The sequence below is a fragment of the Haemorhous mexicanus genome, chromosome 7 (genome assembly GCF_027477595.1).
Source record: "Haemorhous mexicanus isolate bHaeMex1 chromosome 7, bHaeMex1.pri, whole genome shotgun sequence".
Classification (NCBI taxonomy): domain Eukaryota; kingdom Metazoa; phylum Chordata; class Aves; order Passeriformes; family Fringillidae; genus Haemorhous; species Haemorhous mexicanus.
This window is the reverse complement of record NC_082347.1, coordinates 36,945,602-36,973,225: the sequence shown is the minus strand read 5'-3', so window position 1 is coordinate 36,973,225 and position 27,624 is coordinate 36,945,602. Positions and strand designations below refer to the sequence as shown.

At 40.9% G+C, this 27,624-nt stretch overlaps 1 protein-coding gene and 1 long non-coding RNA gene across 3 annotated transcripts in view; both read left to right on the top strand.

Annotated features, from left to right (window-relative positions):
• The window catches only part of LOC132330113 (uncharacterized), a 64,026-nt gene extending 62,935 nt beyond the window's left edge, over window positions 1–1,091 (top strand). Inside the window, exon 2 of the long non-coding RNA XR_009487224.1 lies at window positions 137–1,091. This is a non-coding gene — a long non-coding RNA (uncharacterized LOC132330113). The remainder of the gene's footprint in view (window positions 1–136) is intronic.
• Window positions 1,092–1,632: 541 nt separating this feature from the next.
• The window catches only part of CACUL1 (CDK2 associated cullin domain 1), a 43,842-nt gene continuing 17,850 nt past the window's right edge, over window positions 1,633–27,624 (top strand). Inside the window, exons 1-5 of one of the 2 annotated variants that reach the window (XM_059852046.1) lie at window positions 1,635–2,013; window positions 8,125–8,251; window positions 12,232–12,334; window positions 21,108–21,203; window positions 25,648–25,750. In XM_059852046.1, the coding sequence (XP_059708029.1) occupies window positions 1,752–2,013; window positions 8,125–8,251; window positions 12,232–12,334; window positions 21,108–21,203; window positions 25,648–25,750 (691 nt within the window). In that variant the 5' untranslated portion in view covers window positions 1,635–1,751. Of the gene's footprint in view, window positions 2,014–8,124; window positions 8,252–12,231; window positions 12,335–21,107; window positions 21,204–25,647; window positions 25,751–27,624 lie in introns of both variants that reach the window. The other variant, XM_059852047.1, reaches the window with a different exon arrangement.

Below are 27,624 nucleotides of genomic sequence, written 5' to 3'. Positions count from 1 at the left end.
TTTGCTGCTTTTGCTTTCCAAGTTTAACATCCATTATAAATGACTCTACTGATACCTGCATAACACTGCACATCCAAGTCACTAAACACAGATTGCAGCAGAATGAACAAAAATATCCTGTCTGTTCTCTTTCCAGGTGTGGGAAAGGTGTGGATAGAAACAAACCAGCAGCAGAGCAGGCCTGTGAATTTGCCGAAGCTGTAATCTGAGATCTGTGCATGATGTGCCAAATCAGCTTTTGGACTCCAAGACCAAATTGTGACTGGTTGGGGTTTACCAGGGTGGAAAACAGAGGGAAATGTCTGCTGGTTTGAGCATTGATGTTCCAGGTGTGATTTTACATCTAAGGAAAATACTCTCACTTCAAAAACGTACAAAGCCCCCACCCCATGCAATAGGGACAAACTGTTTTCATCACTTGCCTTTATCAAAGCAACTTGAGTTGGTTCCACACTGCTGTGAAATCAGCAGCATCTTCTGCTTTTATAAAACAGAACAAATTTGTTTCATGCTAAAATAGAACCTGGTGTTTCTACTCGGAACAAAGATGACGTGCTTTTCACTTTTTATGAGACATTTTGGAAAGAAGGCCCACCTTTGATTTTATCTACATTTTTCACTTTGTTTTTGTTTTGTTTGCCAAGCAAGATCAAAAACCCACACAGTGGAAATCTATTTTCAGTAAAAAAACCCACTGCTCATTATTCCATCACAGTGCCCAGGTGAAAATGAAAATAAAACTTTAAATAAGTGTACTTGAAGGCTACTAGGCAATATTGTCACAGGATCATGGAATGTGAAGGGGTTGGGAGGGACCATAAGGACCATCTAGTCCCAACCCTGCTGCCAGGAACAGGGACATCTTCCACCAGACCAGGCTGCTCAAGGCTTGTCCAAAGTGTCCCTGGACACTGCCAGGGATGGGAGTCCATGACTTCTGTGGGCAACCCATTCCAGTGTCTCACCACACTTACAAAAAGAATTTCTTCCTAATATCTGACCTAAATTTCCCCTCTTTCCATTTGTATCCATTACTCCTTGTCCCATAACTACAGTTCTTGGCGAAGAGCATAATAAAAAATACTTTTAAATTGTTATATTGTTTATTGCAAACGGGCTTATGCATTATTTGTGCAGGCCATTCCCGCTATTAACAGGAGAACGGAAGGGAGCAGCGCTGTGCAGGCACTTCACAGGAACAGGTTGGGCTGGAAAGGACTTTCAGGATGGTTTGTTTACAAGCCCCCCATGGGCAGGGACACCTCGCAGGGTCGCGGTGGTGCGGAGGAGCGGGGAGAGGATGTGACAAGCGACATCCCGACCGTGCTCGGTCCCTTTTCCTGAGCAGGCCCCTCATGGCCGCCGCGCTCCCGCCAGGAGGCGCTGTGGGCACAGGGCCCGCTCTCCGCGCGGGCCCTGCCGGAGCCTCCCCGCTCCAGAGAAACCCTCCCTGGCATCGGGGAACCGGGAAGAGCGAACCCCGGGCGCGGTCGGGGACGGACCCCACGCCGGCCGCGCCTCTTTCCGCCCCACGCCAGTCGCCCCGCCCCGCAGGACTACATCCCCCAGCATGCCCCGCGGCGGTGCCGCTCGGTGCGGCTGCCGCGTTCCGCCAGGCGCGAAGTGTCGCGCGGCGCGGCCGGAGCTGGGCTGGGGCCCGGGCCGAGCCCGCCGAGCCCCGCCGGGCCTGAGGCGGCGGCGATGGGCGGCGGGCGCTGATCCCGCCCCGCTCCCGCAACCAGGCGCCCGCCATGGAGGAGGAGAGCATGGAAGAGGAAGGCGGCGGCGAGGCCATGATGGACGACCAGAACCACAACAACTGGGGCGCGGGCGGTTACGGGCGACACCTGCTCGGCGAGCGGCTGCTGCCGCCGGCCGGGCCGCCGCGCCCCGCGGGGCCCGAGCACAACGGCGCGGGGCTGCGGGGCTGCGAGCCGGGGGCTGCCGCCGGCAGGGTGGGGGCGGCCGGGGCCATCGCCGCCATCAACATCAGCGCCTCGACCTCCAAATTCCGTGAGTGACCCGGGCCTGGGCACGGGGGGGCCTCGCCTGCCGCTGTGCTGAACTCGCTGCCCCCGCTCCCCTCTGGGGCCGCGCTCCGCTCTTCCTATCCAGACCTGGGTCTCGCCCCGAGAGGTTCTCGAAGCGAAGTCAAACGGGTTAAGGCGCCTTGGAAGGCGAAAATAAGCTTTCCTCGCACAGCGCCCCAACTTCTACTTTCCTGTCACGGTGGATGTGGCTGTGGAGCTGGGAGAGTGAGCGTGGGCAGGGCTCTGGGCTGCTGCTGGTTCTGAAGCCTTTTAACTCAGACCGTCCTTTCCTATACACTTTGTCTGTCAGCCTAGAAAAACCTAGAGATGAATTGAAAGCCTGTTAGGGACTGCTGGTGGCAGCTGTGGGCAGAGCCCCTGGAAGGGTCGTGCTGTCCCGGAAGGGACGAATGTCTGCAAAGGTCTGAGGAGAACCACAGAGGGTTAATTTACCCAAGTTAGCCCCCAAAATAGAATCATAACATCAGAGGATGGTTTGGGTTGGAAGGGATCTTAAAGCCCATATTGTTCCAAGCCCTCTGCTTGAGCAGAGACCTCTTCCTCTAGAGCAGGTTGTTCAGAGCTCCATCCATCTTGGCCTTTAGGGTTCCAAAATGGCTTTTGCTTGTAGCTTCTAACAAAAATGGCATTTTTCCCCCTATTTTTTTCTGAGTTAATGTCGAGGGAATGGAAGATATTTTGCTGTAAATTTCAGTTCTACTTTTTTTCCAAAAGTCACCTTTCTGAGCAAAATAGACTTTTTTTTTTTCCTCATGGATTGTTGGAAAACTTGGATTTGGGTAGTAAAAAGCATTCCTGGGAGTGTAGCTGTGATTGCCACGATAAAATTTAGATGGGAAATGCACTTTGTGTGTCCTCCCTGCTTTCCCCAGTGCTCTCTCACCTGTCCATGTCCAGAGGTGATCAAAAGCTCAAAGTTCAGGCTTCTGGATTTCTGCTTCTTGGGTAAGCCTGGCTTTTGTGGCACATGGCCAAGGCTGACTGCTTTGAAGTTAAGACTCCCAGGCTCTGTGAGCTCCCTGGCACTTTGCCTGCCTTGCTTGTCATGTCTCCAGGAACCTTGGGGTGGCTTCTAAACCCTGGAGACAGTTGAAATGAGATGTCGTTCGACCTTGCTAAACTAGGCTCTTGAAGTCTTAGTCCAGACATTCAGAATCTTAGTTTTTCTTTGTGTTTCAGAATGAAAATGGTTTTCAAGCTGGATCTCCCGCAAGTGGGAAGGTGATTTTCCAGCTAGTCCACAATTTATGTCTGAGGGGGAGAAGGAGCAGCAGAGCATGATATTGCTTAGGGTGTGGTCTTGGAGTTCTTGTTTTCACTTCTCCAGCACGAGTATCCCAACATAATATTTTACTGATTTTTTTAAAAATTATTTTTCTGAAAAACAGAAAATTCTCTAAGTCAAGTTCATTAAACTTTTCCACACCTTTGTGTTGTGGATAGCTGTGATGGTACATGTAAGTGAACAGAACAAATCCAGTGAATTGGTATTGACTGAGAACCTAAAGGAGCTGAGGTGGGCTCCTGCCTGTTCTTACCCTGGCTCTGATGGAGGATCCCTTAATCACCTCTGTTTAATTTTCATCCATAGAAAAAGGGAGAAGGGTCTCTTTGGATATAAATGTTCCCTAAGAGGGAATCAGCATGTGCTGGATCCCTCCTGCCTGCTCTGTCCCACTAAAGGCAGAGAAGTTTGCCAGTCCTTAGCTTGATGGAAAAGTTGTCTGTTCTCTGCTGCATAAGGCAGTTCTGCATCTGGATGAGCAACAGCTCCTGCCTTGCTCTATGATGCAGAGGAGTATGCTTGCTCTATGAAGCTGTCCTGGACAGAGTATCCTTCCTGTCTTTCAAAGTTCTCCTTCCTTGAGATTTTGGTAAGACTGAGAGCTAAAGTTAGAATAGCACATCATTCATGTGATAGTTTAATAGCTTTTCTTCTACTTAAAGCAACTTAAGAAAAACTAATATGTTGTAGTAAACTTAAAACTAAATATTTACAGTTGATCAGCTTCAGTCATAGCTGTGGATTGATAAAGCAGTAGTGTTCTGAAGAGTATTTTTCAAAGTTCATAAGGGAGAAGAAAGGTGAAGAACTTCTAGTACTTTAAGAAGAACTCTTCCTTAATAGTAATTGCAGCATAACCTGATTGAGGTGAACAATGAAGAGTTTCCATTTTGTTTCTTTTCTCCTTTTCAAGAAGGGGTGGTAATAAGTGTTGTTGATGCCAGTGCCATTTGGGACAGGCACATGTGGCTGTGTGCATTGGCATATCCACTAAATCTGCTGCCTTCCCTGTTGCATAACATTGTTCCGTGCAGCGTGTGTGCATTGCTGCGTGGGCAATGGTCTGATGAAGAAAAAGTTACTTTTACTAACCAGCCTTCATGCAGGCTGAGAAACAGGTTATAAAAATAGAATAGCATTGGAAGCCAACCACGGGGCAAACTCATAAACTTGCTAATGTATGCTGGGATGTGTCAGGCAGGGGGGCAGAGCAAAATCTATTGTGAAAATATGCACATGGGGGCTGAGAAACAGGAAAGCACAGGGCCACTCTCTGTACATGACTCTTGGACAGCTGCCTGAAGAGTTTGTACACTTTAGCAAAATATTGAGGATTGCAGGGTGCACTGCTAATTGAGCAGTAAAGTTTCATGTATCTCACTTGGTGAGATGAAATACAGTTTCTGAAAGCTGCTTCATTGCTTTCTTTAATTTTTATTGCCAGAATAAATGACAGATAATTGTCAGACTGCTGTCTGCATGCTTGGCAGTAGGCTGGATCAGTCATCCTGCTCTGTCTCTTGCTTTTTAGCTACAGATTTGAAAAAGTGAGTGTGTGTAAGGTTTTATTACCAGTTTCATGGGGGATGTATACCTGCTCTTGATGGGCTATATTTTTTGGTTTTTTTTTTTTTAGTCTTAGTGGGTGTTGTCATTCTTTTCATTGAAGTTGATATCAAAGAATTTGGTAGGTTGAAGCAGACTGTGTTTCCATTATGACTATAATACTGATATATCTAGGTTATGATAGCTCATGCATATTCTTTTTTACTGAAATGGTTTCACTGCTGCATTTCACCTAAAGTTTTTCTTTTGAACTTTTTTTTTGTATGGAAAAGCAGCAGTTGTTGCTCAAGATTTACTTGTGAAGTCTTTAATAATTTTCTAGAAAATGCTGAATTCTCTGGAAAATACTGACTTCTTTCAATTCTATTGGACTGATTTCTCTCCCAGCCCCACCTCCCCAGCCTTACAGGAGTTGGATAAAATCCAGCATTTTAGCATGCTTTCTTACAAAATATCAGTGTTACTTCCCAGAAGCCAACTAAATTGCAGTTTGGGAGTGGAAGCTCTTGGGCAAATCCTTTTAAATCTTGAACACCTCATGTAGGGATAACCATTTAAGCATGACATCCTAAAAAGAGAGAAAAATAAAAAATTAAAGGGCAATTGTCTTTCCTTGCTAAGGATCTCATTGCTTCCTTATTAGTCTTGACCTTGTTCTTGCAGAGTTTGTAGTTGGAGGGTCTTCAGGCCCCCCTTTACTTCTGTGTGTGTTTGAGCTGCCAGGAGAAAAAGAACATTACTAACTTGTGATAGTTATTAAAATGTTAAAGTACTTTGTTTTCTGGATTAGAAGAATAAAAATAGTGATCGTTCAGTTTGTAGTCTTGGACTTTTAGCTATGTAAATATTGTGGTTGGCTTAGTTTCAGAACTGAAGTGTGGAAATCAAATTACATAGTACTTGTAAGAGACTTTTGAAAGAGAATGAAGCTTTTCTGGAATGTTACTGTGAATTTATCAGTAAATTTTCTATGCAGACTTTTCTGTGCAAGTCTCACAGGGCTTTTTGTAAAAGCATCTTGCCCTTTACCTGTGCAGCATATCTAATGGGCAGACCTTCCTGTCTGCCGCTGCTTTCTTTTTCCATATTGTTAAAAAAATATAAAAAAATAACATCTCAACAGCCTATTACAATTATTTTGCACTGTTCCCAAATCTTATTGACTATTTTCTTTCAAATTAGTGGGGCTCATTTAATATGTTAAACCAGATGTGGGTGTGATTGTACATTGAAATCTTAAAAGCAAGACTTGGTCTAATGTTTATGCTGACTTCAGCTTAACATTTCCTGTGGAACAGAGTGGTTCTTGGAGGCCAATCTTTTTTAGGGTAGCAAAGTAAAAAAAAGCTCAGATTTTGCTGCAGAGTGTAAGCAGGAATAGTAAAGGTGCTGTGGAACTGCTGCTGAGAACATCTTCCTGGAGTGTGGGCTCTGTAAGGGATGAGAACTCAAACAAGGTGTTGCAAGACAAGGAATAAGGGTTGAGTTTACTGCCTGGGAGGTGCTCTGCTGTTGCTGACTGCATGGATGCTCTTTCATGGGGAAGCTGACTTGTTGGACTTGTTAACTGAAATCCTGGTGGTTGTGTAGCCAGCCCTGTGACCTTGACTCTCTCCTTAGCAAATAGTGATGTCCTTTCATTGCAGCTTGGGCTCTTGGGGCAGTGTCCTGCAGCCCAGGTAGAGGGGACCTGGTCACTGCTCAGACACTTTTAGGTTAACTAGATCTGATTCTGTAGCAGCTGTGAAACAAGAGGGCACCAATGGCTGCAGCTGGATGAAGAGGAGCCAGGAGTGCTGACTAACATTCTCCTCTAACCAAAGTTTATGGCTGAAATACCCTAACACAGCACACAAATCTGTAATACTTGCTCCTACAGATAGAGTTCCAACACTTCCTTGTCTCACACCTCTCTCTATTCCATGTTCTCGTTACAGTCTTTTATTTTCCTCATGATACTCATAACTGTTTTGCCAATTTCCTTACAATTGTTCCTCATAATGCTGCCAAAAGTGACTCATTCACTCAGCTCCTTTCAACCCCTTTGAAAATACCATTCGAAAATATTGCTTCTCAAACCCATCAATGAATCTACATTTAAATGTATATTTAAAACTCATTGCTAACCAAAATATTTCTTTCCAGTGTTGTGTCTGAAATAGTCTGTGTGGGGTGAGAAGTATCTTTATTCTCTGTTTCATTTAGGCCAGACCCACATGTGGAGTTCAAATGAAGAAGTTATTCTAGATTTCCTAGGCTGGATAGTTTTGATCCTTTTTTGATTTGATTTGATTTCGTTGCTTGAATTCAAATCATAGATTTGATTGAGATGCTGTTGGTTGCTGAGGGCTTTTTTGAGTGGGTGCTGTAAAGCTGTGGTGGTGTGACAAGGCAGCGAAGAAGTACCACCCTGAAGGGAGGGTGTGAACCTGTTGGAACTGAGCCACAAGTGGCTGGTTCAGAAATCCTCCCTGAAAAGAGAGAGATCCAAACCCTCCTGTGGCTGGGAAGGTGCCCTGAGTCACTGGTGCAAGAGGGTGCAGTTGGGAAGCTCAGGAGGAATGTCAGGGAGCAGTGGGGAACCCTAATTTAAACACCTCCTGTTCTTCCCTGTGGTGATCTTTATCTGCAAAAGGAGTGTAATTGTCCCTGCTAGAGGGGAACTGTAATACAGATTCAGAAAAGTTGCCTGGAAGCCTAACTGCAGTTGAAGGCAGAGGGAATTGCATCATCTTTTAGACCAAGGAAGCTGCTGGTCCCACATGAGACTTGAGAAATGAATACATCTGCTGGGAAGGAATATTCAAAAACCTACCAGTCTTGGCCAGAGCTTGTCCTTCTGAATATGAAGATGCCATGTTAATGAATGGTTCTGAACTGCCACAAAGTTACATAACTTATTAGTCTGAACTAATATTTTTATAAATTTTATTATTATACTTTCATGTTATAACTCCCAGGAGTTTGCTTTTCCATGTTACTTAGGCCCCAGAGAAATACCAAAACACTGATTTGGTAGGTTTTCTGATTTTATTTTTGTAAATACAGAGGTACAAATTCAAGTCTGGGCTTTAGTTTTACATGAGGTCGTTTTGGTGGAAGTGAACTGTTCCCAGGTGTTTTGGCCTTATTATTGGTGTGATCTGAAATCACAGAGTGTTCACTTGTTTCTAGTCTTTAAGGTGAAGTTACTATAAATCTATTCTTGTCTTTTTCTTGCAGTAATGAATGTTATAACAATTGAAGACTATAAGAGCACATATTGGCCAAAGTTGGACAGTGCCATAGATCAGCTTTTAACTCAGAGTCCTGGTGACTACATCCCTATCTCCTATGAACAAATATACAGGTAAGGAAATACTTTAAATGCTACATAACTTATTTTGTCTTTAAAAGGAAATGTTTATTTGATGTTCTTATCTATGCATATGTCATACTTTGTACCTTTGAGGAGACAGATGGGAAAGTCATGTGAAATACTGTACTGTTTAAATGGTTATAGTGAATAACAGATACATATCTTGACATAGCATGTTAACAGGAATAAATGCTAAAGAATTAAAATGCAGAAGTGCTGAAGACACTAACATTAAAATCAACCCCATCACAGTTGCTTAGTGTAATGTCCTAGGAAATGTATTAAAGACTCAACATCCTTTTCTCCAAAGAAATTGGCATGGTAAGCAGTTGACTTAATGTATCAAAAGGCTTCTTTATGACAGCTAATAGGGACCAATTTGGTGTGGTTGATGTGCAGAAGGAAATAGAAGCGCCTGGTGCCAAGGTCCTTTGATGTAAATTGTCATTTGTGTGTGTTGCCTCAGGTGTTTTGGTGTGTTTTCCCCTTGCCAAGTTCCAGGCAGTTTGAAGGACACTCCTTTGGATCTCTGTTCTTGTCTGGGTTGTAGCTTGGGCTGTAGCTGTGTTGGAACTGCAGTTTGGTTTGACGGGGATCTAATCACACAGCAGAACTGCCCTTCAGGCTAAACTAGTGCTCAGTATGGGAATGGTTGGGGGTTTGCTTCCCCATCACACTGCTGCTCCAAACCAAAATGCTAAATGCTGTAGAGACCTGGCAGTTTCTTAAGAGATGAACTAAAATGGAGATGTTTGTTCTGTGGGTGGCAGGTATTCAGGGTGTTGGTGAACAGGATGGAAAGTGGGTGACTGCTCTGGATTTACTGCCCAAGGTGCTGTTAAAACCCCTGGCCCTTGCACAACTGTGGCACTGCTGTCTTGGTTTTCTTCACCAGTGTTGCTGCCCTCTGTGTAATAATGCTGCCAGCTCCAGTCACTGATGGCTGGTTTTAGAGACTTTCAGCTCTGTTATCTCATGGCCACTTGCTCTTAGCCACTTTGTCTCTGCAGTTTAAAACTTTGGATTAAGAAAGGCAGGTGTTACTTTTGCCCCTTAGTTCCCATTGAAAACTTCAGGAAACTTCCTCTTTCCTCTGCAAACTTTTAGAACTGCTTTTATCAGGACTCAGAGATCAATCATCATGTGCATAAATAATTGAGATGGCTGATTGAATTAAGAGAGCGAGCTTTAGTGTAAGTAATCAGAATCCTTTCCCAGCTTGAAATCCCCAGTGTGCAAACAGTCTGCAGTAATAGGTCTCTCAAAAGTGATCTCTGATAATGAGTAGGTCTGCAAAGTTAATGGTTTAATTATACCTGTTTATGGTTTGCAGATAACTGGACTTCATCCTTGTCATCTTTCTACTCCTCAAAAGTTTTATTTATTGAAGGAATACTATTTTTTTTCTCCTGGATAATCCCCCTTTACATCTGGGGCACTTGGTGCAGGACTGTAATGATGCATGGATATCTGTTGGATATATTTTACTATTACCAAAGCTAAAGATTTTCCATAGTTTAGTGTTACTGGTGTGTCAGTTTTCTTTTAAAAATTATGTCTGGGGTTGTAATTACTCTGCCACAGCCTCTTCCAACCAGGAGATTGATTTTGGTTTTTTAAAAATATTTTTAGACTGTTTCTTTGATTGACAATCTGGACGAGATAGATTGACAAGGGAAGGATAATTGATTTTTTTTAAAAAATGAATTTAATAAGGATGTTTGCTTGGAGTATTTTTGAGTGTCTGTAGCAGACTTGGAGTTTAGATCTTCTCTGCTTCTAAGCCAGTTCTTTAGTCTGAATAATGGAATATTTCTTCAAGTGGTTCAAACAGCTACACATACTTTCTTTTCTTTACAGTGAAACTGGCATGAAAATACAGTAGTATTCGTGGTCATCTTTGTGCTGACTAAAGGAATCAAGTTTTCCATAATGCAAACTCAAAATATATTATTAGATACCCAAATATTTGGGTATTTGCTATATTTGACATGGTCAGTGATAGCTGTAGGTGTTTTCTCCCCAGCAGTGAGAGCTGGGAGATAACTTCCAAGGTGTGTATGCAGATACTTACCACGGACCAGTTTATCTGTGAAGTATCAGTGTCATTAGTATCTGATTTCAACTGAGTCCAAAGCCTGCCTGTGCTTCGTCACCTCCAGTTCTAAAAGGGTTGGATAAATTGGCAGAGTGGTGTGAAGGAAGGTTTGAGATGAGGAAAACATGAGCAATCTCCACTGCCTCCCAGATGCAGTGCAGTTTTCTGCTCTTCAGGAGAGCTTGGATATTCATCCACTGCTTACCCTCTTAATGTGCTTTTTGGGATTTCCTTTTCCTAAGGTGTTTGTTTATGTTAAAGAACTAACAAGCTTGTGACTTCTTTTGGGTAGTATCAGGGCAAGGATGATTCACAGAATTAGCCCACAATCAGGAACTGAAAACAGGATCTCAGAATGGAGAAGGAACCTCTAAGTAGAAGTGTTCAAATCAAATGTAAACACACCCTGTGTGTACATGGGAAGACTGGTGTTTGACTACAGAACATGTTGCAGAAATAGAGGCAGCAGTAGTGTGTGTAACACTAAGGAGAAGTATACTTTAAATATCAGTTTAGCTGTGTACAAATAAAGCAGTCAGCTTGTGGAAGTGGCTGTGTACTGGTTAGCTGTGGAGCAAACAAATGTGTGGCCATTTGCTGTGGTTACCCAGCTGGCTGATTTTGTAAGAGAACGCAAAATTCAGTCTCACTTTTCTCATCAGTGTTTCTCTCTTTGATCCAAACCAAACTGATATTTTTGCTCTTAGCAAAAAGCATTATACCAAAATATCTTTTGCAGTTGCTTGCTTCAATATAGGATCTGCTATTGGTAGACTTGATAGGAAACAAAAAAAATGACCTTGACTGATAATATATAAATAATAGCAAACTAGAGATACTCAGTATTTTTAAAATATAATAATATGAGAGGTATAGGGTGTCTTTTGGTTTTTAACAAATAACATAGCTCACCAAATAAGCAGACTTTTGCCATCTTTGTAGTTTGCCTGTTTTTGTGCTGTCTTCTCAGTGGAGATTTGGAGAGTCATAGTTCTCCTACAGAGATACAGTGTTGTTTTCCCATAGACCCATTTGGGCTTTTGGGGCCATTTAAAGCCTGCAGAATTCGAGGCTGGGGTCTGGACCTCCCTGGAAATCAGTTGTTTGCACATGTCCTAAGAGCAGTCTCTGGCCTAAATTGCTTGCTGTCCCAATTCTTGGTACAGAGGAGTGGAGAAGTGAGCAGAACAGAGATGTGACTTGCCCAGGATACCAGGTGAAGTCTCCCTGGGCCTCTTGGATTTGGCAGCTACATTTTGAAATGCTGACTAGGCATAAAAGCTGCTTGGTAAAGATAAATGTTGGTGTTAGTCTTGACAGTAATGACTACTCCAATAACATCTTGCTGAAAATTATAAATGTATTTGTTTTCCAACTTCTGTAAATATGTCTTCAATGAATAGCCTTGTTTTGCAGATGTTATGTTGCAGTATGAAAGCAATAAAGTGCTACTTCTATGCTACTTGTCAGCCTTCCCCTTCTTTTAGTGATGGTTTTGTCCTAGAATATTCATAGAATTGTTAAACCTGCTTATTTTAATGGAGACTTCATTCACAAAGGAGGGACAAAAGCAGGAGTGTGCTGTTGACAGAGATGTCCTGGCTGTTTTTGAAGTGCACTGTAAGAGAACTCATTGTAAGTTAAAATGAAGGTGGGGAGGGGGAATGGGATGGATACCCCGGAGCCTCCAGGGGAGCCCTAAGAGCCTGCTGGAGCTCATTCCAACCTTAGGACTGTATTTAAAAGTTCAACAATCATTCAATTAACTCTATAATCCTATAAATTAAAACTTTAACAAAATGTTTTGAAGTCTGTTACCCTTCATTGCAAACTGTTGTAAGTTCATTGTTTGTTCCTATATTTGTTTCTGCAGTTGTGTGTATAAGTGTGTATGCCAGCAGCATTCGGAACAGATGTATAGTGACCTAATAAAAAAGATAACTAACCACTTAGAGAGAGTCTCAAAGGAGCTGCAGGTAAGAAGCTGCACAATCTAATTCTCTCTTTCCTGGGATCTGTGATTATACCAGAGCAGTATGTAGGTGGCCCGTGGAGGGGATTGCTATTATGACTGATTTGCATTAACTTACAAAATTGTCAACTACTTCACTCACTACTTGGCTGTCAGACTGAAAACCAACTACTAGATCCAAAGGTTTGGCACTGCCAGACCTTGGAGATCTCAACCACGTGGAGGGCAGTGGCTCAACCTAAATATATGATATAGAATGGGGAATGGGAAATCTTAAGTATAATCTGGGATGTAAATGCCTCAGTCAAAGTGATCTGAGCACATGAGATAAATGTCTGCCATTCCTGTGTAAAGGTGTATAAGCTGTTGATGGTTCTTGTGCAACCAAAAGCAGCACAAAAGGGAAAATCTAAAGCAAAAAATTTAACTGAATTATGTAGATTGTTAAGTAAAAGTTAAGAATTAATGCATATGGAGTTCCATTACAGCTTATTCTGCATTTTTCTTGCCTATCTGTAGATGTCAGTGGTTTACAGCAGTCTTAATATATATAGCTTGTATATCTCTATCCTTCTCTCTATCTTACTTGTGCATCCATAGTTGTTTTCACGTGTGTTCCTTGTTGAACATTCCTTTTAGACTAGAAGCTCCAGTTATGTACTTGAAATTGTCGTTGTTGTAGCAGCAACACAGCTTGATTTTTTTTTTTTCCCTGAAGCTTTTTTCACTTCCATAGCTGATGTTTGAGTTCTGTGCTCATTTGCAGTGCGTGAAGTAGAGAAGCCAAATACAAAGAAACCCTAAACTACAGCAGCTTCTTCAGTGCTTCTAACACTTTGATAATTAATTTAGGTCAGCCCAAAACAGTCTTAATGCTCTAATGCATCAGATATTTCTGGCTAAACGTGCATTCCCAAAATATATAGCGCTGTGATCCCTCTGATGTCCTTTTTGTTGCACTGTTTTCCTCTTGTGGCTTTCCTTATAAAGAAATTTAATAGGCATGGTATTTGCTAGGTTCTTTCTTCTTTTCTCTTTTATGGTCTCTTTATTCCTCATGGAGTGACAGCCTCAGTGTTCTGTAAAAATTGCTTGGAGCTGGTGAATATAGTATTTAAAATAAAGCCTTCTCTTGGTTCTGCTGAGCTGGTGCAGCCTGTGCATTTTTTCTTCTGTTTGTGAGAACTATGAATCATTTCAGCTATACAGGTTTGGCCAGTTCTTCTGATATATCCCATGGTAATACATGGCTTTAGTTTGATTTGAATTTGGGAATAACCCAAATTCTTTACTTGCTAATCCTTGACTATTTTCTCCTAAGTCCCAAAACTGAGGCAGCTGATTTTAAAGTTTGCTTTAGCACATATGAGCCCAAATACTTCTGCCTAAAAACAAGGCTGCCTTCTGAAAATCAGCTTGTTAAAAGAATAATTGAGACAACTGTTTAATGCAATCTTAGCCTTGCAAAAGCTTCCTTATGTGGGTTAGACACACCTGTAATATAACACAATACCATCCTTGAGTGCATCATGTGGGTTTTGTGTGACGTGTGAACATGACTTGGCTTTTGGATGACAAATGGATCTTTTTGAGCTGCTGGAGGTAAAACTCTCGCGTGCCTCAAAAAATTATTCTGTAAAGAAATTGTTTTAGCTGTGAGTTGTGAACTTTACTCTTAAGAATTACTACAATATGTTTTATTATTCTGGTACTTCTTTGATCTTAGTACATTTTGGTGACATTCAGTCACCCGAAGTTTATGTTGAAAATGCAGTTCTAGATCTTTACCCTAGCAACAATAGCAAATTACTTTGTAAATGGAAGTTTCTGGCTCCCACAGGCAAACAATGAGAAAAACCTATGTATGTGAATCCTTTTAATACAGAGTTTGTGGTATTTTGCTTTTTGACGTAATCTCATTCACCTGCCAACAACATTTAAGAGATCTGTTCATTTGGCAGGCTATGACTTGATGCAAATTGTTGGTTTTTAATGTTCAGAGATGCAAAAGTAGCCCAGTAGAAGCAGGAATGTTAGTGTGTTTAAGAAAACAGATGCTTATAGAAACTGAAATGGCAGACAAATGCAATGTCTTTCTCTGGACGGGGCAGCACTTTCTTTGCATAGCAGTGTAACAGTTAAATGGCAGGTGGGCTGCAGAGTGTCTGCATGTAACCAACATGCCAGAGCAAGCTGTCTCCTACAGGAACCACTCATCAACAGCCAAACCAGTAAAACCCAGATATCAAACAGTAAAAGTGGGAGCACCTCAGGGGACTGGTCAGACTTGCTCTTGCATGGATTTAGTCTTAATGGAGTTTGTTTCTCTCCAGGGCATTACTGCAGAAACTCCCTATATATATATACATTTATTGCCCCCCTCCCTGTGTGTGTAGCACTGTGCTCGCCTGGCCACAGCTGGAGAGAGCAGAGTGATAGACACTCATCTGTCCTGATCTGGGTGTCCTGTGCTGGTATGCTCAGAACAAACCCTGGTCATCCTGTGTGTCTTCTGCTTTTCCACACTTCAGCTTGCGTGGTGTTGGTGTTTGTTGCCCTGTGAGTTCCTGAGGGATTGTTTCACAGCTTTTCAGCTCGAGAGAGTTACTGTCAGTGGTGGCAGAGGCCACAGGAAATGTGGCTGGGCTGGTGTATTTCTGCCTGTTGGACATTGGGTGAAGAGCAGTGAGCAGTGCCTCCTGAGTAATGGTACATTTAGATGAGATGAATTGCTTGTCACCAGGCTGATTTGGAGTCTCCTGGATGCCAAGCCATTTCCAGCTCCCTCATTACTGTATCAGTCAGTTAATGAGCCCCTCTTCAGACTGCTATGGAGAGACTCACAGCAAGGATTGCTTTCCTTTCCTGCAGCTGATGTCTGACCAGCTTCTCTGCATTACTTAAGACAGAGTTTTACCATGTGGACTTTCAGTAATTGAGAATTCAATCTCCCTTATTCCTAAGATGATTGGAATTTTGGGTTTTGTCAGCCTAAAAAAAATAACGTGTCGCTGTAGAAAACACAAATTAACTTGTTTCCTGTTGTCTTGAGGTCTGTGAAGCCTGTAGCATGCAGGTGATTTTTCTAAGATGCTTTATTTGGAAACATTTCACTGGTAATGGACATGGTTCATTATGTTGTGGTTTAAAATAATGTAATCTGTTTTTGTGGGTAATTGCTGAGTCATTCAGATGTATGAGGTAGGGTGGATACACAAACATATGCTTTCAAATTAAATACATCTCTTTAAAATGAGTAAAACTGCATTTGCATTAGGCACTGGTGTTTCTGGCTTAATTTATTCTTATGCACTCTGATAAAGTAATTTAAAATCAAGCACTTTACCCATTAGCACTTCAGCAAAAGATGCTGGGAAGTACTCAAAGCATTGACAGTCAAAATGTGCTGTGGCTTTGAGCCTGCTTGTTACAAATGTAGCTTTTTTTTGCAGGTGCAGAGCAATATTTTCGTTTTAGTTAGAATAAACTCATTGCTTCCTTTTTGAAATGATTGAGGGCTGAAAACCATTTATTTGTCATGTTGCACCTTTTATTTATCTAGAGGAGAGAGAAAAGGGGATCTGGTTTTTTGTTTTCTGTTTGTGGTGGGGTTTTTGATGATGATGAATTATATTTTTTTTATAATGAACATGACTGCACTGAGGAGTCACTGGTGTTGGTAGATGATTTGCATGTCTGCTGTTTGGCCCCCAGGACCTGCAGGTTTATAGTCTTTGTTGTGCAATGCCAGTAAGGTTTCCTGCCTGATATTAATTGTTACAACTTCTCAGCCTTTTGTCTTGGCTCTCAAACCAGTCAGTGCAGTGCATGAAAGTATTGTCCCCCTTGCTTTTTCCTTGGGAGAATGTGTATGGGAGTCAGGTGTCCCGAGGGAGGGCTTTAAGGTGCTCAAAGAATCCTGGTAAAGGTATCAGTAAAAGCAGATTTAATATTAAAGTGAATTTATTGCTTTGAGTTTCACTGAACTGAATCAGCTCATATGGATGATTTGAACTCAGGTGGTAGAAACCAGAAGTGTTAAAAATGTTTGTATCTCTATGTGTGGACGTCAAAAAGATGGCTTTTGACTTGAAGTAGTAGGGATGACTGTGTTGCCAGAATTGCCATTAAAAATGACAAAACCATCAGCAAGTTGAGCTGAGAGGAGCATTCTTTGCAGCCTTTTGGAAAGGCTTGTTTATCTCTGCAGCTCTTTTTTATCGGTTTTGTCACTACACTGGGGCTGCAGACCTTGATGCAATTACAGAAAGATACAAGTACAGCACAAATGAATCTGTATTTAATTGATAGATAAGCTTCTGAAAGTTTCTTACTGCTACACAGTTTTGATGGTCTTTAGATACAATGCTTTCTGTTTTACTAGCATGTAGAATGGGAATGGAACATGGCCCACACCTGCTAACCTGCTGTAAGACAGTTACATGAGAAAATGTCATGTGGCTTTGAACAGGTTTGAGTGCAGGCCTGACTAGGAAGACACAGTCTTTGAATCAGTTGTGCTTTGGTTTGATGTCTATTTTTTGTAAAATGTTTTAATAATACCATTGTCTAGTGAGGTAGACCTGGGCATCATATACATTGCAAGGCAAGGTAAACAAATTATATTTTCTTGAGAAAGAACAAAGAGTGGTTTAGAAGATTCAGACCACTTACATGAATAACAGGTTAATTTGTGTAGTCATAGCCATTCTCCCTTTTCACTTGGCAGGCGTGGGAGGGATGCTGCAGCATATATGCTGGCATTTTGGCAGGGAGCATATTCCCAGGAAAATGGAGCTGCCCATTCACCATAGGAATGTAAGCTCTACTACACATACTGCTGGTTGTGCCAGACAGCTCTTCATAAACAGATTAACTTTGTGTTCCTCAAGCACAGAACTGTTGTCTGTTTCTTTCTTGTGAGCTGTTTCTGAGTTGTTTTGAGCCAGCAGCTGCCTTCTGATTTCATATGTTCAATTTAAGAATAATATTGAGACTGGTTTTCAAGCTCAAAAAACCCGTATCTTTTTTAGATACATAGTTTCTTGCCCACAAGTGCCTTGAAATGCCTAGATAGTAGTTTTCAAATAAGGACAGGGTAATTTAGTACACAGGATCTCCTGCTGCTTGTTTTGTTTGACTGTCTCTTGTATGTAATTCCTTCCCAAATGTGTTTTCTTGTTACTGCTCATTTCTGTTGGTGTTGAGATGTCCACTGTGGTGTGAAAGGAGATGAAATTTTGTCTTTAACATCAGCTTTTACACAGCAGCCATAGTATTTTATACTAAGAAGCAGCTGCCTTGCAACCAAGCTGAAGATGTTAAGCAAATGCAACTGCATCAGTTTGAGAAATCCGAGCAAACGTTCAATGCTCCTGTGAGCAGACACACAATACAATTGTTACTGGAAGACTGTTCTTAACCCTACAGGTGGTAGATAAGAGCAAATGCAGGAGAGGATTTAAACTGCCTGTATTAAATGTTTTAAAAAACCCCCAAACAATCCAAAAAACCAACAAACTTACAAAAAAATACCATCCTCAACCCCCTGAATTGACAGTTTGATGGGATTCAGGATGAGGAGTAAAGGAATGAGGGATTCTCTTCTTTCCTGGAAGACCTTAAGCTAGGATTGTGTATTTTGTATATTTGAATACCTTCTGTAATACATCCCTCAGGTAAGATAGGAGTGGGTTTAAACACTTAATAGTTGCTGAGGAGTTGTAAGAAGTAAATATCAGGCTTAATTCTGCCCCATCCCTTGTAATTTAAACAGTTGAATGTATGCATTCTCTTTTTCTAGACGAGAACCAAGAGTAAAAAGTGTCAGCCAAAGCAGGTTTTTTGGATTTTTTTCTTGTAATAGCTATATCTGAATAAGTGTGGATTTTAAATTCAAGTTGGGCTGTAATAATGGCCACTTAATATAAAAATCTTAGCAACTTCTGTTTACTCATGAATTTGTTGCCATGTGCTGCTTTTTAGTTTACAAAATTCAAATAGTTTTATATAAAACGATTCCAGCTCCAGTTACTGTCCTATAAATGTGAGTGTAGACATGTGGAGAATTATCCTGTGCTGAAGCAAATAATTGATTTCAGTCTGGCAGTTTGGAGCAGCTGTACAGTAACACTGTGATGAACAGAAAACAGATGGTTCTGTTTTCTCCACAAAGATTACAGTAATTCAGAGATGAACTGTGAAAATACTATTATTGATTTCTCTTTGGCTTGGGTATTTTGGTAGTTTACAAGTCAAGCTTTAGTTGAGCAGAGTTTGATTGTCAAGCTTGCTTTTTTTTGTTCCTGTCCATTACTGTCTTGGCTCTTTGGGCTTGACATGAAGCACTATCAGGAGAATAAAATTGAAAAGTGACATGTCATGCTGATAAAGCAGACACCACCATAATTTCTGCATTGCAGAGGTTAAAAGCAAGGCCTGATACTTGCCTGACACTAGTGAGGCACTTCCTCTGAAGCCATCAGCCTCTCTTAGCTTTTTTTTGTCTTCGTCCAGACCAGTGTTTTCCACTTGATTGCAAGGCAAAGTGGAGGTTGACAGCTCCCAGGTATCCTTCCATTAGAGGCTCCTGAGGTCATTCTCAGATGTTGTGCCCTGGTAAACAGCCTCCCTTACTGCGACACCTTTGGGAGCTGAGCTAGCAGAGTTCTCATCTGCAGAGGGGAAAAAAGATATCAGTGCTTATATCCCCTGTCAAAAGTGTGGCAGACTTTCTGCACACATTGCCTGGGATTAAATCTCCACTGCCCAGACAGCTTCTGACTGTAGTTTTTCTTGTTGGCTTTATTGTTGTTTTGTTTTTTAAATGAAAATGGCAGTCTATCAGTGAGAGAAGAGTGCTGCCCTGTGTCAGACTATGGTCTCCTTTTGTTTGACGTGTTCTTTCAAGTAGAATTTTCCTTTTTCTTTAATCTTAGAAGCAGTATACAAATCAGAGGGTATAACCATATTTAAAGTTGAGGTTGAAAAGGAGTGAAGCAGGAATACATACTGCTTAGAATGCAGATTTCATTGCATGTTATTTGCAACGAATTGTATATGTAGCTATATATGAAAGGGAGTCCTTGGAGCTCATAGCCACTTTTATATGTTGTTGGCATTTTTGAACTAAAATTTGCTTGGCCACCCCTGAGAACTACATTTGCAATAAGATTAAAACCTTATGATCAAAATGAGGAATAACCATATATAGCCTTTGGCAACTGCATATGGAATAACACTCTTTCTTCCTTTGCCAGTTTTGCTTTCCTTTCTGAACTGTCTGCTCTGTATTGGTGTTTGCTGTGAAAATTATCCACGTGCTCATTAAGCATATTAAGAAGGGAGGCAAAAGAAGCTATTTTAAGGGGAAAAGAAGTCATAAATTTAGAATACTTCATAGAGCAAAATATCAACATAAATTTTTAACTATTCTCTTAGGGCTGCTGGTGAATGTCCATACAAAGGTTGAAAAATGTTTGTGATGATAGCTTTAAGTTCTGATAAGGTGATCTAGCTGCAGCTAAGCCTTGAGTGTTTCTTGTGCCACAGATGCTTTGGCTTTAGGAAAATCTTTGAGCTTCTTTTCTTGCAAGGTTCCAGTAACTGCTACATTCTCCATCTTCTTTTGGCTTGGTGCTGTCAGATGGGAAAGCCATGCAGGGGAAGAGAAGTTTTGTTTCTCATTGGCAAGCAGCACTTTGCCCTTGGGTTTGTATAGGTGTATCTGTGTATGTGAGCAGTAGGAACTCAGACAGCCACCCAGCCCCTCTGGAAAGACCAAAGCAGGGGTTGGGCCAGAGGTGGGAAAGTGTAAGGGGTGGAGAAGTGGATAGTGGAGGAAGACATTGGAAGCTCCACTTCCAGCTGTGGGTATCTAAGTGCACTTCTGAATGCTCCAGTGCAGCTCCCCTGCAGGCCTCCAAATGGATATTGTAACAGAAACAGTGCTTAGTGCTTCCTGTTCTTCTGGTTCTCTTCTCAATTTAACTTCACCTGCTGCTGAACACATCTTTTAAGCTTCCTTACCCCCTTCTTTGGGAAATAGGGTATTGTAGCCAGAAATAGCACATTCAGGTTTTGTGTAGCCAAGTTTAGGTTGAGGCTCCAGGGGGCTGCTGTATGCTGGAGCACGCCTGGATTTCCCCAGGCCTAACCCGGAGTATGAGCCCTGAATGCAGAATTCTCTCTGAAGATGTTGCTTCTTGGTGAAGCTGAACCCCCTGAGCACTTGCCTTGCCTGAGGTGACCCAAGAGTGACTTAGAAAGGTTTTCTGTGGAGGGCAGCATTCCCTGGAGCAGGAGGATGCACCACTTGCCAGCTCAGCTGCAAAGCAGCAGCTTAATGCCACCCTTCTCTGGTGGAGTGAAAGCTCAGGGGGGTGGGAGCACACACTGCAGCACTTGTGCACATTTGGTTATGGATTCTAGGCATGACAGCTGGTGCTTTCAAAACAAACCTCTGGTCTTTAAAAAGGAGTGGTTTTATTTGCATATGCTAAATGTCAGCTTGTTACATGTTCACTGTATTTCTTATTGAATGGACCTTGTGCTGGGCACTGCTGTATAGTCCTAGGAAAACCTAGTTACTGAGGGGAGATTGGTTTTGCTGGAGGGAGTTAGAGCAGAAACTCTGGAATGATGTGTGGCTTGCTTTGTGTGAACCTAGTGTATCAAATCCTTTGTAGTTGTTTGAGTTTGCTATGAAAGCATAGCCCATGCTGTTCCAGATCTTTCTCTTGTTCAAATTACAACCTGACTTTTACGGTTTCTTGCAGGCCAGCCCTCCAGATCTCTATATTGAAAGATTTAACGTAGCTCTTGGACAGTATATGGGAGCATTGCAGAGCATTGTGCCTCTTTTCATATATATGGTAAGTTTTAGAAAATTCTTTTCAAATAAATATATCCATACACAAGATACTGACTGAAAATGAAAAGAATAAAATGCAGCTATAATAACTTCTGACATATAAAACTTACGATTCCTGCCTAGTTTTGGTGGCTGCCTAACAATACTGATCAAATTGTATGGGAGAGGAAGGGGAAGCCATGCTTTTTAAATGCAGAGTTTTGCAGTTTGAGATTTGCCCTAATACTTCTTTCCTGGGAGCGGGGAGAATGGTTCTGATTTTAAAGGGAAAAAGCCATCTTAAATAGTTCATTATTTATATCTTTTTGTACAGACATCATTTATTGATTTGTTAAAGTTCAGCTTCTTAGTTTGTTCAGGTTGTGGAGATGATTATTTTTTGCTTTCAAATAGTTCAGATTCAGAAAAAACAGGAAGAAATGTGTCTTGGAAATGTCTTCATCATTTGATAAAGCAGTTCAAGAGTGTTGGATGGATGATGCCAAAATAATGTTCATAGCACTGTCAGGTGTACTTGGAGTGGTTAAGAAACCAATAATTTGCATCTTTTTTGTTGAAGTACCAAAACTTTTATTGTCTTTTTTTTTTTGTGGTAATGAATAACTTAAGCTTGAGATTTATCCTTCTCCCAGAAACTGTCCTTGTTTTGGCATCACTTAGAAATGGAAAAAAGAAAAAAAAAAAAAGGATTAAATAAACCTCAAACTCTTCAAAGTTTTTCTCATTGGTAATTTCACAGAGTTTGGGAAGCAGGAGCCTTTAGGAGGTTCTCCTGTGTCTCGGTGAATTTAGGTAACTTGCTACAATATTTTGGTGTTGTGTTACCATACAGATTTGTTGCATGAAAAGAGGAATTTGCCTTTCTTGAGCTTGGTGTCTTCTAACCTGCCCTTGTATCTGGTTCTGTTACCTGTCAGTTCCTCTTGCTCCCAAAAGCAATGCTGACTTGGCTCAGCTGTACAGCTGGTTTAGAAGGCTAATGGCAAATTAGCTGTCATACTTTTTCACTGAAATAATTTCAGTGTTGTGCATGAGGTGGGAAATATGTCTAGAGAAGTCAGGGTGAAAAATGTGTTTCTTAGTTTTTTTCTGTGTGCATTTGGAAGTACTTTTATGTACAGGTACTCTTAGAATCTTACATTGTAGAGTCTAACCAAGTTTTCTCATACAGCAACAATATTTTCCTCTCTTTGGTCCAAAAGTACAATTGAAAAACAGCTGCAAGAGGTGAAAGCCTAATTACAGTCTAAATTACAGCTTTGCAGTTCCTTTAATAGATACTTTTCAAAGCATTTTGAAGTGGAACAAGTTGTTAAACTCTGCCTTTATGTCAGAGGTGAGGAGAGGCTTTCTATTTCTGTGATTGCTGTAATCAGGGGTTTCCAAGGCTGTTGAGTTGCTCTTGAGGACTTTGTTCTGAAAGGATAATTATATTGCTGCTTAGGAAAATATTTAATATGCATTTAAATATTTTAAAATCTATGAAGCTGAGGAAAAACTAAAGTTTTTATCTAGAACTGTAATATGGCATAATACTTTGTCTCAGTCCTGTGTGTCTTAAAAGCATCAGCAGCACTTTTCTTTCCTGATCCGTACCAAAGCTGGAAAGGTGATTTCTTACCTGGGTGTGTATGGTGACCTGGAGGTGTTCCCAAGCTTATCAGGAGGGGACTGACCTTGCAACTGAGGGAGTTTTCTTTTTCCTCCTTTTGCTGGGACCACTTTGTTTTTTCACGTGGTGATGGATTCTTTTCAGTCTTAGGCTGCTGCAGCAGATTTGTCAGAAAAGCATGGAGGCCAAAAGACTCTCTGAGATTCTGTGGGTTTAGGCTCCTTCAGAAGTTCAGGGATGTAACTGAAGGTAAAGCAAATGAACTGGAAGTCAGCTTCATACACAGTACTTTGTTCCTTGCAGAAAGCAGTTTTGTAAATTTAAGTGAGATTATTCTAGGTGCTTTGAGATTGTACATATCACAGTGTGCTACACACATGAATGAAAAAATATTTCCACTTGAATAAAAAATAAAATTTAGAGGATATATTTTTCTTATAGAATCTCATTTTTTCATTTTACTTTGAGATATAGCTGAAAATCTGTTATTAAGTTATATGAGCCTAACATATGTGAGCACTGTGCTTTTGGGATGGTGAAAATTTTTTCATTGCCCTCAAAATATTGTTATTCCTACTGAGTGGTATTGCATTTTGTTGCTAATCAGCTAGAGGACATTTTGTGTGTGTCTATACACAAATATATGTGAGTATGATGTGATAAGCACACTGTGATAAGCATACTGTGTTTTCTTCTTTCAAGTACTTACTCATCTCCTCTTAATGTTAACTGAGTTTTATCTTGTAAGATTTGCCAGATTGCTTTATCATAAGGTGTTTTGTGGAATTAATGTTTGTATCATACCTGACTTTCTCAGTTACTCACATCTGCTTACCTTTTACATGTCAGTTAGACCTTCATGTGACTTGAGACATTTTTCAAGAAATACTGGCACAGTGTGTAACTTATCACTGGTAGTGGCAAGTTATGCAGAAAATCTTCCTGGTTTACCCTTAACAAAAATGGGGCAGGTGCCAGCTCTTCTGCTCTCTCCTTTCAGCCCTGTGGTTGGAGATGAACTACTTCAGTTAGATGTTTTTTCACTGTCTATTTAAGCTCACAGAAATGGAACATCATTTTGGAAAGGTGCTTCCAAGTAAGCGAATGTGAAGAGCATTTTACATTTCTTCTGTGTTTGTAGTGTCTTGTAACTGCTTGCTTTTCTAGTAATGAAATAATTAGAATTAAAGGTTTAGGCTTTCCAGCCCCTGAGCAAAATGAAGCATCATAATTTGCACATCTTGTGCAAACTGGTTTAGGAAAATGTTCTGGTGAAAGGCTGTAGTGTGGTGTGTAGCTTAACATTTCCTTGAAGTGTATCTTCAGTTGCTGTGGGTTTCTGTTGCAATGGCAATTCACCATTGACCAAAACCATTACCAATAAGTGAGTCTGTTTCTAATTAGAATGTTCTGTCTGCACAGCCTTTCCCTCCATTTCTGTTCACAGGTCCAGGTGAGGGGAAACAACTGAGTCCTAGTCCTTGATAGAACTCGACAGGCAGGATAAATTCAGGGTATCAGAGGGAACCACCAGCAGCAAGTTTTGTAAATTTAATAAAAACATCTTTTTAAGGCTGTTGTCCATCACTGCAACAAACTTAAACTACAAGAGGGGCATATATTCAGCCCTCAGATTGCCTTTGTTCTACCAGGCATTCTTTATTAAAGGTAAATAACTGCTGGTGAATGTTCTCTCCCAGGTTTAAGGGGTTTCTGTCTGGACAGATTGGTATGGTGTGTTTGTGGTTTTGGTAATGGCTGAGAGAATGGGTTTCACACAAAAACATGAAGATTGCTTTGTGTTCTGAGAGTTTGTTCTGGTTTTGTTAAATGCTTTAGTAAATAGGAGAAAAACTTTGATTTAAAAGCATGGAAAAACCTTTCTCCCTTAAGATATCCCTTCTTCTAGTAAATCTCTCAGATAAGTGTTCCTGTGGATTATTTCTGAGTTGATTTTCTGTTAGATTGTCTATTTAACTCTTTTACACCATTTGTCCAAATTAGTTAATTCAGCTGTTCTACTTCCAAGTTAGCTTTTTAATGTTAGGAGATTTATCTTGAAGCAAATTTTCCCCCCAGCTCTTAAAACACCTCTGTGAATAAGGCACACACAAGAAAGCTTGCTATTAATTGTGGGAAATGGAGCATTGATACCAAATAGACCATTAGGTATTGGGGCCCTTGAGGAACTCATGAATAGAATTGTCTTTGAATTTCCCTCGAAGAGATGAATTCTTTTTTAATGCTGAATTGGTCAAAGTAATGGAATCCTAAAAATTTTTATATAGTTCACTTTTGTGTAGTTTTGTATGCATCACTTATTTCCACAGCTGATTCATTCTGAGTAGCTATCCTCTGAGACTGTCAGTGAACCACAGGAGTGGTTGGTTGTGCTGATGTTTTATTATTGTAACCCATCTATTTTAATGGTTTAATCACTTTTAGTCATTGAAAAAAATATTTTCTTTTGTTGCAAACATGATGTCCAGCTGTATTTCGGTGTTAAGAGAATTTACAGAATTTTTTAAAGTTCTAAAATGAAGTGTTTTGTATACAAGCTCTCCAGTCTGGATCAGTATGGGGGTATAGCTGTAGATACAGAAAATAAAATACATATGTATGGCTGTATGTAAGTAGATTTGTCACCCATGTTTTTTTTTCTTGTACAGGAATGTTCCATTTAGTTTAAATGCAGTCACCAAGGAAACACTTTACAGGTGAAATATTCTACAGCTTTAATATTCTGAACTGGTTTTATTCAGGGAGAAAAAATAAGTTTCCTTTATTTGCTATTATGAGAAACAAACTTGAAAACTTCTGTCTTATTTTCCAGAATAAATTTTACATAGAAACCAAGCTAAACAGAGACTTAAAAGATGACCTTATAAAGCTGTTTACGGAACATGTTGCAGAAAAGCACATTTACAACCTAATGCGTAAGTAGAGCTGTTGATTTTTTCTTATGGTGGAGGCCTGGAGAGCCACAGTGCTTTCAGATACTGTGGAGATCCAAAGCATATAGGGATAAAATGCTAAATATTAGTGAACCTCAATACTTTGAGGCACGAGGAAACGTGACACACCTCAGCTTATTTATTTCAGAAATCTGACTTTGTTTGAAGTCGTGTTTTGCTTGAGATCTGGGAGATCCAATATTTCTTTTCCCTGTGACTTGTGATTATGGCAGAATGAATGTTTTATTGTTGTGTTGTTTGTGCTGCTACTTTTCAACTTATCAAAATACTGACAGGTGTCATTAAGAAGGTGGTGTGGTCAAAGAACTGTGCTACCTCTGGGGTTATTGTCATGATGTGCTGGAGTACTGCTGTGGGTGGGTGGTGAATGCTGCCAGCAGTTTGTCTCTTGGGTTAATGGGTTAATGCAAATATAATGTGCTGCAAGTGTTAGCCACAGGAGCACTCAATGGGAAGTGTGACTCCTGCGGTGAGCCACAGTGTTTGTGTGAAACCTGCCACCCCTGGGAGGGTTTGTGTGAGCACAGGGAGCTGCTGCTGGCCTGCTTGGCCCCTCAGAAGGGCAACTAGCCAAGCAGTGGAGCAGTGAGAGTGGGGTTTACTGCTCCTTTGGTCTTTGCTTGGGTAGCAATGCCCTGCTTTCCAGGCAACAAGGGCTGGGGGAAAGGAGCTTGGCTGTTTCAGGCTCACTGAGAGGTGACTTCCTGGGTGAGGGCTGGGTGACCAGGGTAGCTACAAGGTCAGGGAGCCTGGATCCTTACAGGGATGGGAGATCATCAGCTCTGATGAAGTCTTGTTCTTGCCATCTGGAAGAGTGACACTAGGAGCAGATCACATCACCTTAAAAATAGCAGAACAATGAGAAATGCCCAGCCATGGGCCTGATGTTTTGTTTTGTGCCAAAGAGAATTACTGGTATGAAACGTGGTAAGATGATTGCTGCAACAAGATCACAGAAAATTTAGCTGATAATTGCCTTAAAATGTTTGCATTTTTCAGGCAAAGAATTTTTTTTCCAGTGGCAAGGCAAAGGTATAACAGTGGATAAGCCTCTGACAAAGGTGATGTCAGATGTGTTGTTGCTAAGTAATTAACTTTCTGCAGTGATAATAGCAGAATCAAATAGAAATTGCTGGTGAACTGTTGAAAGAAAAAGACCCATGGTGTTGTGTGTGTGTGGAATCAGAAATACTTATCCCCAGCTCTGTTAAATGCAGAAGTAAAATGAAAAAAAAAAAAAAAAAAAAAAAGAAAAAGAAAAATAATGGTAAGCCATCTGTGTTGCTGTATATGAAGTCTCTTGTTTAATGGGCAAGAGGTTAATTTCCTTGGGCTCATTTCAGTGTGACCATCAGTTTATTAAAGCTAAGTTATTTGGGTTTTATCTCTCTCCTAAGTAAGATGATAAATACTGACAGGCATGAACGCCTAGCTATGATCTGATTTAATTAAATCTCGGATAAGAGGATCTATAAATTGAGTTCAAGTATGCCCAAATAAAATTTGAAATTTGCTAACAGGTTCTTGGGAAATAATTGAAGATACATTGCACATGATGTAGTACTGCAAATGTGCTGAAAAACTTCCAGTATTGTATTTTTTTTGCCTTTCTCAGCTGTTTTTTCTAGCTTCCTGAAATCCAAACCAAAATAGATGAGTAGTACCTTGCTTTTGGAAGTGTAAGGGCTCTATGAAAATAGAATGCAAGTCAGTGTTTGTTACTTACTTTGCTTCTCAGTATCAGCGTGTAGTGCTCTTTGTTGATATTTGATACAGATTTAGTTCAGCAAAAAAATGTTTCTCTATTGTGAGGGGAAAAAAAGTACAGTTGTGAA